We start from the raw sequence: 12,417 nt of genomic DNA, 5'->3' as shown, positions 1-12,417 counted from the left end.
ACTCTAACCCTGACTGTAACTCTAACCCTAACAAGAACCCTAATTCTAATTCAAACCCTATCCCTTACCCTAATTTTCATCCTAATGCTAACCCTAACTTTAACTCTAACCCTAACGCTAACCTTAACACTAACCTTAAACTTAATTCTAACCTTAACCCTAAACTTAACTCTAACACTAACCCTAACCCTAACTTTAACACTAACCTTAACCATAAACATTAATTTTTCCCTAACTCTAACCCTAAATCTAACTCTACCATAATTGGACTCTAACCATAACCCTAACCCTAACTTTAATCTTGGCTTAAAAATTTTCCCTAACCATAACTCTAGAACCTTAACCCTTACTCAAGCCCTAACCCTAACCCTAACCCTAACCCTGGACCTACTATAACCCTAACCCTAACCATAACCATAAGTCTAACCCTAACCTTAACCATGAGCATAACTCTAACCCTAAACTTAACAATAAACATAACTCTATGCCTAACTCTAACCCTAAATCTAACTCTACCATAACTAGAATCTAACCCTAACCCTAACTTTAATCCTAACTAAAACCCTAACCCTAATCCTAAACCTAACCTTAACCCTGACTCAAACCCTAACCCTATCCCTACAATAACCCTAACTCGAGCCCTATAATAACCCTGACCTAACCCTAACCTTAACCATGAGCATAACTCTAACCCTAAATCTAACACTACCATAATTGGACTCTAACCCTAACCCTAAACCTTACTTTAATCTTGGCTCAAACCCTAACCTTCACTCTAACCTTAACCTTGACTAAAACCCTAACCCTAGCCTTACTATAACACTAACCCTAATCATAACCATAACTCTAACCCTAACCTTAACTATGACCATAACTCTAACCCTAACCTTAACCATAAACATAACTCTAATCCAAACCTTAACCATAACCATAACTCTAACCCTAACCTTAATCATAAACATAACTCTAACCCAAACCTTAACCATAACTCTAACAATAACCATAACCAGAACTCTAACCCTAACCTTAACCATAACTCAAACCCTAACCCTAACTCTAGCCCTAACCTTAATGCTAACCCTAACCCTTATTCTATCCCTAAGGTTAACATTAATTGTAATGGTAACTTTGTCTCTAACCATATATCTATGTTTGACTATAACATTTTACATTACAATATGCCAAAAAGAAAATTACTTTTTTTAAACCATAATCCTAACCCTAACTCTAACCCTAAATATAACCCTAACTGTAAATCTAACTCTACCATAATTAGACTCTAATCCTAACCCTAATCCTTAGTTTAACCTTCACTAAAACTGTAACCTAACCCTAACTCTAACCTTAACGCTGACTCAAAACTCTAACTCTAACCTTACCCCTTACTTTAATCTAGATGAAAACCATAACCCTAACCCTATCCTTAACCCCAACTCAAACCCTTACCCTAACCTTAACCTTGATGTAACTCTGTATACAACCCTAACTCTAAATATAAACCTAACCTTAACCATCACCCTAAAACTAACCCTTTCTCTACCCCTTTCTCTAACTCTAACTGTAAGTCTAATTTTAACCCTAACCCTCAGCCTAATTATAACCCTAATTTAAACTTTAACTCTAGCCCTTATTCGAGCTCCAATTCTAACTCTATCTCTAACTCAAACCCTGACTCTAATTCTAATCCTAACCCTAACTATATGTTTAACCTAAACCCTTATTCTTACCCTCGCCCTTTCCTTAACCCTAACCCTAACTCTAATTCTAACCCTAACTATATTTGTAACCCAAATTCTAACCCTAATCCTAACATTAACTCTAACTCTAATTCTAAACCTAACCTTAACTATAACCCTAGCAAGATTCATAATCCTAAAAATAACCCTAGCCCTAACCCTAATGCTAATACTGACTCTAATTGTAACTCTATTCCTAACCGTAACTCTAACCCTATCCATAAATCAAACCCTAACAATAGCCCCAACCATAACACTAACCCTAACCCTAACTATAACTCTACTCTTCAATATAACATTTTACGTAACAATATGCTTAAAATAAAACTAAATTAAAGTGATGCAAATAAACACCATATATAGAATTAAAAAATAAAATATTCAAGAATAATTTTATAGTAAGTTTATACAATTGTATTTAAAAAGAAATAAATAATTCAGCACTTACCTTAAAAAAATAGAAAAAATTTAAAAATAGTTTTCCTATTGCGCCGCGATTGCCACTAGCTTATATATACCTCTATATATTACGCCGAGAGTAATCGTTCTCGAGGCGCCTATTTTCATTTTCATAAATCCCACCTGTGATTAAAATAACCTTGGAATTAAATTAAAATAGGCACCTCGAGAACGATTTCTTTCGGCGTAAAATATATAGAGGTATATATAAGCTAGTATATATAATGTTGGATGACCCACAGGAAGTGATACCATTGACTTCAGATTTGATCCAATATAATGACCCATTTTCAATAGACTTTTACTTTTTAACAATTTCTACGCACTGACTTAATGGGATATAGATTGAATACTATTCGAAACCGCGTGCAAGTTGGCTGCGAAACCCATCAGAAGACGTCGTTTGAGACTGAGTCCACCATAATATTTCATCTCAAATAGTTCAGAGATTTATCGGCCTTGCATATTAAAGTCCGAAGATTGGCCTGAAACAAAAGATCATGCTAAAAATGATGAGCGAACCAGTAATGGACGGGGCCGAGTTCTGGAAAGCGGGAGAGTCGAAGACTGATTTTAACGATGTTTACGACTGGATATGCCGTCTCTACCGGTCAAGACATAAATGTCCTCCGCTTTCGCTGAACATTTATTTTGGCAACGCAGATTCATTTGACAACACAGGATCACTTTTCCTTGAATTCGAATTTCAAGGTATTAGTAACGTCGGTCTCTTTATCTCGTCGGATATGGGTAGGCATTCTAGTCTTGGAATCTGCTCTACTGGGATTGTTGGACAAGAAGCCCGCCAAAAGAACACGTTCCCGCTATTCTCCAACTTGTTTGTACGTGTGTATTGCAATGCCTTTGACTGTAACGACATCCCACAAATGTACATCCCGCTGGGCACAATTGGACCTGCCAAATACCAGTAAGTATTTAACTCTCTCTTTTCAGTTGCTTGCTTTTCCTTTCTGTATTATTCCATATTTCAAATCTTCGAAAGGTGGGTGGATAAATTGCCATGTCGTAGAGCAGAGGAAATTCTTTCAATCACAGGAGTTCCGACTCAGACTTCTCAATTTCCAGACATTTACGACTGCGTATGCCACCTCGACCAGAAGAAATCAAAGAAGCGTGAATTACTTCCGCTAAACATTCGTTTTGGCCCAGCAAATTCACTCTTCCTTTCATCCAAATTTATAGCTTGCGATAAAATCTCCCTCTCTCTCTCCTCGGCTGTTCATAAACTTTTTGATCTTGGGATTGTTGAAGTAGAATCACGCCAGAGTAACACGTTTCAGGTATTCTTGAACCTGTGGGCATGTGTGCATCTAAAAGTCTTCGATCCAGATCTCGTGAAGCTCCAGCAAACGAAAACCCAGCTGAGGACAATTGAATCTGCTAAGTACAAGCAAGCATTCAACTCTCTCTTTTCACTCGCTTGATATTCTTTTATGGTGCATTTTCAATCTGAAATCTCGGAAAGCGAAGCAGAAAAATTGTTTTGTCATAGAGTAGAGAATATTTTGTCACTCATAGGACCTGGTGCAACTGGTTATGTGCTAAGGCGCTTTTCTGCCGAGTTCACTTGCAAGTGCTTATTACACGGCGAGATTGATAATAAAGGGGGAAATAATGATTTGAGAATATCCTAATGCAGTTCAAGTTTTTCGGGATTCTGGAACATCAACAGCTATAGTCCAATTCTGTCAATGCGCAGAATGGGCGAGGGACGGCTTGCTGATAAGCAACTATGCAATGCCTTGAATTACCAGCAGCTGCAATGTGTCATTCAATTCCGCTATGTGGTTAACGTCTTCAGAGACTTTATTGAAGTTAGGGTGGAAAATGATAATGTTGAGTGCAATGTAATTCGACTTGATCCGACACCGGAACAAAAGTCAATTCCAACAAGCCTTGAAGATGAGCGGCACTTTCCAGCAAAGATTGGCATAACTATAGGAACTCTAGTTGAATCCCATGTCCACTCTGTTTCATTGGGCAAATCATCACAGAATCCCATCACAGATATTGGGAGAGGGGAAACCATGGAGGCCACTTTTGAACCGCCAAATCACCCTGGTTTGAAGCTTTCCAAAGCCGTCACATCCGAAACAAGCATAAACAGTTGGGTGTTTGAGCAATCCTCCGCCAATAGGCCACATGTAGATCGAGAATGGACTCTCTATGATAGCGCTATTGGAAAGGCGGTGTCTAATTATAAGCCTCAAAAGTTTTTAGTCTTCAAGTCCAAGACTTGGTCTGGCAATAGGTATTCGAAACCCTGCAAAGCTTTCACAGCACAAGGAGGGGTGTTGTTTGGAGGAGATGAGTACGAACACCCAATAACATGGAGGCTCCACAGAGATTTAGAAGGTCAAACCATGAGCTGGGTTATGAAAGGTGAGGTCTGCTTGGCCTATTTCTCCAATAATTGCAGGTCTGCACATGTCGAGATTGCAAATCACCAATTTTTTCAAGTGTTTCAAATTCCACTGGTGCAGTCCACACCCAACTGATCTTTTCGAATCACGAAAGATAGGGGAACAGTTTAAACATTACACACTAAATTTCTATATCAAAAGTGTTAAATAGTTGAATTTGATTTTTTTTCCCAAGCTTAATTCTTCTTTTAGTGTGATATTTAAGGGTAGCCAAAAAGAGACTTTCTTCCTTCACAGATAAGCTTGCTATTTCATTTATATGCATCTAATTCTTCTTTTTGTGTGTGATATTTAAGGGTAGCCAAAAAGAGACTTTCTTCCTTCTAGGATAAGGTTGCTATTTCATTTATATGCATCTATGATAATGAATACTTTTCAACTACTTATGCTATTGAGAGTCTATTTCCCCTGTACTGTTCATATAAGGTATTTCTAGGAAGGCTTGTTTCTATTCCAAAATTGATGATTAAGTGCTCACAAAATATTCAAATTGTGATTTCAATTTTACTTACTATTGTCCTTTTTAACTTCATAGTATTGTGATTCCAATTTTACCTAATATTATCCTTTTAACTCAGTATTGTAGAGTCGATCTCTAAAGGTATAAAAGATCTCCCTCCAAACCAGGATGCAAGCTTAAAACCTACTCATACATGATAGGACAATTCCTACTACAAATAGCTCCCTTGATTCCCACCAAAGCATCCCTTACAGCTCATTCCAAGCTCTCTACTTGACAAGGCCCCGAAGAGGCATCTCTCTACCAAACTGATTGATGCTTCTACTCATATAATTAATGTATTGGATCCCCCATCGCCCAATATATCCCATATCGAGTTTCAATGGATCCAGGTTATTCTATAGATCCAGCAGATGACCTTGATTTGTCTTAACGAAGTAACACATTTGTAATGCTACTAATAACTGTGGCTCGAGTTATCCTCGTCTATGTTTTGAATTGGTTTTTATGGACGCTCTATGTTCTTATAAAGATGTACCATAATTGATAAGTAGGAGATATTTTACTCTCAGTTTGACTGCTTTGTTCTTTGGTGTTTTACGATTTTTCATCCAAAAGCAGGGTATTCTTGAGAATTATTCTATAATTCTTTGTTAATCCTATGTTATAAACAAATTGTATTGAATTTCGTTGTTAATTAGAGAAATGGAATTTAGATCTGCAGATGTAGATGATACGTTGTATCCTTCAAGATAACGAATGGCCACAATATTTTGGAAGAATATTGACAGTATGAAGGCTAACCAATACAAAGTTTCAACACAAAATTCTTCAAAATTTAAATTTGGGTTTGCCGTCGATTAAATCTAATCGTGAAATGGGAATGAGAAGATGGTGGTCTGAAGACTGAAAGATAAAGGTGCTAGCAATACACGAAGCCTCTGCTACCGAGAGACATCGTCATGGAGCCTCTCGTTCGGACAACATATTGCCATGGAGCCACCCCCTATGAAAAGATACAGCATAAAGCTCTTACTCACAATATATAACTAAAAACTAACACATCCAAAATTTTCATAGAATTAAACTACCAATTTTGCACACAAAGACTGAAATCCAGCCACAGGATAAAGAAACCTTATATCTTCACAGGCTTAAATGCATATCAAAATAAGAAAACACCATTCAAAGAAATTCAAACACAAATTTAAAAAATAGAAAACCAAAGTACAAAAAATCGTCACTCCGTCTGCAAATATTGCACTGGAGAGCCTGCATGCAAAAAAATCCATGTCCCTGCATTTCACTCTATCGCTTTCGAATGATGAAGAGGAGGGCTCATGTATGACGATCTGCCCTATCCTAGATGTTAAATGATTATTATTTAAACTTAATTTAAATTTACTTAGGATAAATGCATTATTTTATTATTTATTTGGTTAGACATCTAGGAGTATGTGTACTTATATGACTTGTCATGTTGACAACACAAGAGTTAGCAACTTTATTTTAGCACATGGTGTCTACAACACTAGAGTTTGCATAATTAACAGAGTTGTCATGTAGACAACACAATTATTCACACTTTTAATTAAGCACATAGTGTCTACAACATAATTTTACGTGACACAACTTTATAAGCTTATCCTCTCATAATCGCACTAACTCCTGTGCTCAATGGAGGATAATGCAATTTTGAGTATTTAACACTTTTACTGTTAGAATGAAGCTTAAATTGTGATGTTTAAGCCATTCGTGATTCCACCTATTTGGTTGACTAAAAATATTTCATTGTTATACTAGGGATAGATGAGTTACATCTCCTTCTGTCAACGCTCTTTCAGAAGTCAAAAAGAAAAAATACATACATGAAAATGTCGGGGAATTACAAGGCTTTTTGGTCTCATGTTGTATGATTTTATCATAAAGGTCATATTTTGGATTGGTAGGCAATGCATAAAAATGCGGTGGATGTCCCTACATTCAACCGTGAGAAAAGCCATAGAGAAGACCGACGAAGGGCCCTGTTATAGAACTTTTATTTAATGATTTTTAAATAAATTTAAAATAATAAAAGTGTAAATATATGTTGTAAAGTTTTTAATGTTGATAGGCATTCTACAATGCCATAATAGGTGGAGTGGGATGGTGTGAGCATGTTAATGTTAACTTTTATTTTTCTAAGTTAAATTTGACAACCCATCTACATGTCAAAATTTTAAATCTTATTATAAATAGAATATACATTTTTAAAATAATTTAATAAATACCACATTAAATATTTTTTTTAAATATAATATTTGGAGATATAAATCATCCATTTTTAAAAAATTAAAATTAAAATTAAAAGCTTAAATTAGTAAAAACCTAAATAAATGGAGATTAAGGAAATATTTTAAAGATTTTTAAATAAATTTAAAATAATGAAAGTTTAAATATATGTTGTAAAGTTTTTTTAAAATTGTAGAAGGTTTGAATTCAATATCATTTTTATCTTGATGGTATTTAACATTTAATAGTATTATTATGAAATATTATAGTATGAGACTTGTATTGTTCTTATTTAGATCTCTATCTATGATCAATAAATGGCTCTAAAAATTGCTTTGGCTTATATGAACATGATAAAGAAATCAAATTAGTGTCAAAGTATAAACATATATTTGATAAAAATCAAATAGAAAATAATGAATGCTTAGAATTTAGTTGCTTTGATCTTATGATATCTAAACCTTAAAAAAGGTTCATGGTGTTTTTAAAGTAATGTGTTAAAATGTGAGATTCCTACTCTCATCAATTAAACCCATAATCAAATCAATTATATGATCTTAGAATAATTGTTAAAGATGTGATGGTATATGTTATGATAAAATGCTATTGTGTTCCTCTCAATTAAAGTGTTCTTTGGCAAATCCTAGTTGGCTCGATAGTATTTGATAATTTTGGATGTTTGAGTGAATGTATTTAAATAAAATTTAACATGCGAATAAAAAATAAATGAAATGGGCAAGTCTACAATGACTAGTGGGAAGATGTTATTCAAATTTGAATTTATATTTTGAAGTTATACATTTCAACATTACTATTGTGAACAATCTAGATCAAATTTACACTAGTAGATCTTATCCAAGATGAGGGCTAATGACATGAAATTAATGCATACAATTATATTTCATCTATAAGTTTCTTAATCTAGTCAAAATGTGTGAACAAAAAATAATCTAGTCAAAATGTCTGAACAATTGATGAAGTGGGACACTATATATATCATTAATTTTTCCTCCTAGTCTTGTGTGTGTGTGTGAAATTATATGATGGTGTGTCAAAGAAAAAATATATCAATAAGAAAATTATTTAATTATCTTAAATACTCAAATGAACATAAAATATATAGTTCACAGTTATGATCTCCTTCCACTATAACTCCAACAACATACGAAAGTGAAAAATTAATGTAATGAATGACATCTATCAAATATTTAAAAATAAATATATTGAATTGATTTCTAGCAAAGAACAAGAGCTTTGTTAGAGCATAAGGTCCTAACTATTGAGTGGGTGTAATGACTTGACAAAAAAATTACTTAGCATAGATGTTGTTGGAGTTTTACATTAATTTGGGTTAACTCTAGGTTTAGATTTAGGTCAATAGTTTGATAAATAAGCACTAAATCAAGTTCATATTAGTTTGTGGGAAGTTTCATTTTGTAGATGGTTATTCACAAGAATAATGACTTATAAATCCATTGTTATTCAATGTAATAAGCATCCCATTGTAGCGAATGTATATCCAGTATAAATCAAATCAATATCATTTTGTTATACAGTGATTTGAAGACACTATTATTTTCAGGTGTGAAGAACCAAATATACCTAAAAATACAACAAGTTAGAACAATTATAGGAATGAATTTTCAATTTTCATATAGTGTACATTTCTTCAAAACCTTCATTTATTAAACTCTAACTATATTTATTTTACTATGTTGTATTAATATATAATCTACTGTCACATATTTCTAGAGTTATCACCCTTAATGTTTCCTCTTGTTTAGTTATCTATTTTAATAATGTTATATAATTTTAAAAAAATAAAATTTATTGGTGAACATTCTAATCTTATCGCAAAGATATCCTTTTAAAAATAAGAAAGTAAAAATTAAGGATTGAATGGAATGAAAGAAATAATTTCATATGAAAACTACAAGAAAATGTGCATAAAAGAGTGTAAATCAAGGTGAAAGTAAAATTATTAATAACTTAATTGAAAACTAGATTAGATCATTTTAGGTATAAAATATTAAAACAGACTAATTACAAGGATGAATGTGAATAGAAAATAAAAATATATATGTTTGAACAAGAGATTGAAAAAGAATAACACTAAGCATTGCATTTGTAATGATATATATCAAACATATAGACAATTTGAAAAAAATTATTTGGAAAAATAAAACTTAATAAACAACAAACTTCACATTTCAGTAACACATTACTTGGCTCACAATAAGTTTCAACAAATTTGCATGAATTGTGAAAACTAGATATCGATAAACTTCAAACTAAAAATAACTATCTAGAAAATGAAATTAAAAATTGTATATTAATATATTAACCTAATATATCTTTAAAATATTATTAGAATCTTTTATTTCAAATTTTTCTAAAGTCGGACAAATGAATGAATGCATTGTCTGCTTGTCTGAACACATTGCAGATTGAATATGTGGAAAGAAGAAATCTAAAATTAGATAAGTTAGCACTAGTGGCATGCCATCTAGATAATTCCCAACCTTTCAAATTATGATATTTAGTGAACAATTTACTTTTCAACTATTTCCCTGCCATTTGTCTTTGTCCCATAGTGAATAAGAAACAATTTCTAATGAAAATGTTGAATGCTTTAAACTATTGGGGAATCAAAAAAATTATGGCAATTTCTCCCGATTAGAAAGGCCTCTGAGGTAGATTATCTGAGGCTATTTTCATACAAAGTTTTTTATTTAGCATGGATAGTATAGAATTAATTTCAGCTAACAACATAGATAATACCTACATGGTAGGCCATGAGTTTAATTGGAATTTTAGTGTGGATCTTGGTTTCTATATTGATAAATTTGACTCTTCAAATCAAGTCCATTATGCAGCTTGCCATTGCTAGCTTTGTTTAAATTGGTGTCATTTTTCGCCCAATAAGTTGCAGCACATTGTTTGATAATGACTCATTAATGTTTAGTAACTCAACTTGTTATCTAATTTTTTTCTTGGTTTGGAGGTTTTTTTGTGGCAATGAGACCTACCATAGTAGAAGTTGCATATGATAGAGCTTTTGAACAACTTTGATGAGGTCATGACTAATCAAAGGTTCCAAAAAAAGGCTAGCATGATTAATATTTATGATTAATTCAACTTATATCTATAGTTTTTTTTTAATATTTAGTTAAAATTTAAGTTAAACACTAGTAAAACTAGAATCTATCAATGAGAAAAGAGAAAATAGGGGAAAAAGTTAAATTTTAAAATAAGATTTAACAAATTTTAGAATCTTAGATTTTCTACATTGTAATAATTAATAAATTTCATCTACTAAAAGTAGGAACTATAATAATAATAAACCATTAAAAAAATTAAATTTAATAATAATAACCATTCATCTTTTCTATAAATACCATGAACTATCATTTTATACTCCCATTATACCAGTAGTTACAATAAAAACAAACACACCATTTTGTTTCAGTATATTTGTAACCCTAATTCTAACCCTCACCCTAATTCTTACCCTTATCCTAACCCTAACTCTATCTCTATTTCCTAACTATATTTCTAACCCTAATTCCAACGTTGACTCTAATCCCAACTCTAAATCTAATTTTAAACCTAACCCTAACCCTAACTCTAACTCTAACCCTGACTGTAACTCTAACCCTAACAAGAACCCTAATTCTAATTCAAACCCTATCCCTTACCCTAATTTTCGTCCTAATGCTAACCCTAACTTTAACTCTAACCCTAACCCTAACCTTAACACTAACCTTAAACTTAATTCTAACCTTAACCCTAAACTTAACTCTAACACTAACCCTAACCCTAACTTTAACACTAACCTTAACAATAAACATTAATTTGTCCCTAACTCTAACCCTAAATCTAACTCTACCATAATTGGACTCTAACCATAACCCTAACCCTAACTTTAATCTTGGCTTAAAAATTTTCCCTAACCATAACTCTAGAACCTTAACCCTTACTCAAGCCCTAACCCTAACCCTAACCCTAACCCTAACCCTAACCATAACTATAAGTCTAACCCTAACCTTAACCATGAGCATAACTCTAACCCTAAACTTAACCATAAACATAACTCTATTCCTAACTCTAACCCTAAATCTAACTCTACCATAACTAGAATCTAACCCTAACCCTAAGTTTAATCCTAACTAAAACCCTAACCCTAATCCTAAACCTAACCTTAACCCTGACTCAAACCCTAACCCTATCCCTACAATAACCCTAACTCGAGCCCTATAATAACCCTAACCCTAACGCTAACCTTAACCATGAGCATAACTCTAACCCTAAATCTAACACTACCATAATTGGACTCTAACACTAACCTTAACCATGAGCATAACTCTAACCCTAAATCTAACACTACCATAATTGGACTCTAACCCTAACCCTAACCCTTACTTTAATCTTGGCTCAAACCCTAACCTTCACTCTAACCTTAACCTTGACTCAAACCCTAACCCTAGCCTTACTATAACACTAACCCTAACCATAACCATAACTCTAACCCTAATATTAAATCTAATTTTAACCCTAACCCTCAGCCTAATTATAACCCTAATTTAAACTCTAACTCTAGCCCTTATTCGAGCTCCAATTCTAACTCTACCTCTAACTCAAACCCTGACTCTAATTCTAATCCTAACCCTAACTATATGTTTAACCTAAACCCTTATTCTTATCCTCGCCCTTTCCTTAACCCTAACCCTAACTCTAATTCTAACCCTAACTATATTTGTAACCCTAATTCTAACCCTAATCCTAACATTAACTCTAACTCTAATTCTAAACCTAACCTTAACTATAACCCTAGCAAGATTCATAATCCTAAAAATAACCCTAGCCCTAACCCTAATGCTAATACTGACTCTAATTGTAACTCTATTCCTAACCGTAACTCTAACCCTATCCATAAATCAAACCCTAACAATAGCCCCAACCATAACACTAACCCTAACCCTAACTATAACTCTACTCTTCAATATAACATTTTACGTAACAATATGCTTAAAATAAAACTAAATTA

General features: G+C 33.1%; 1 protein-coding gene across 1 annotated transcript in view; it reads left to right on the top strand.

Moving 5' to 3' along the window:
• The window catches only part of LOC149576996 (uncharacterized), a 13,921-nt gene extending 11,319 nt beyond the window's left edge, over positions 1 to 2,602 (top strand). The window contains exon 4 of the mRNA XM_089795617.1: positions 2,540 to 2,602. Within this exon, the coding sequence (XP_089651743.1) occupies positions 2,540 to 2,602 (63 nt within the window). The remainder of the gene's footprint in view (positions 1 to 2,539) is intronic.
• The last annotated feature ends 9,815 nt before the right edge of the window (positions 2,603 to 12,417 follow it).

The sequence above is a fragment of the Cupressus sempervirens genome, chromosome 1 (genome assembly GCF_028749045.1).
Source record: "Cupressus sempervirens isolate cs-2001-9-10 chromosome 1, ASM2874904v1, whole genome shotgun sequence".
Lineage (NCBI taxonomy): Eukaryota > Viridiplantae > Streptophyta > Pinopsida > Cupressales > Cupressaceae > Cupressus > Cupressus sempervirens.
Note: the sequence above shows the minus strand (reverse complement) of the source record. Positions and strands in the feature narration are given on the sequence as shown.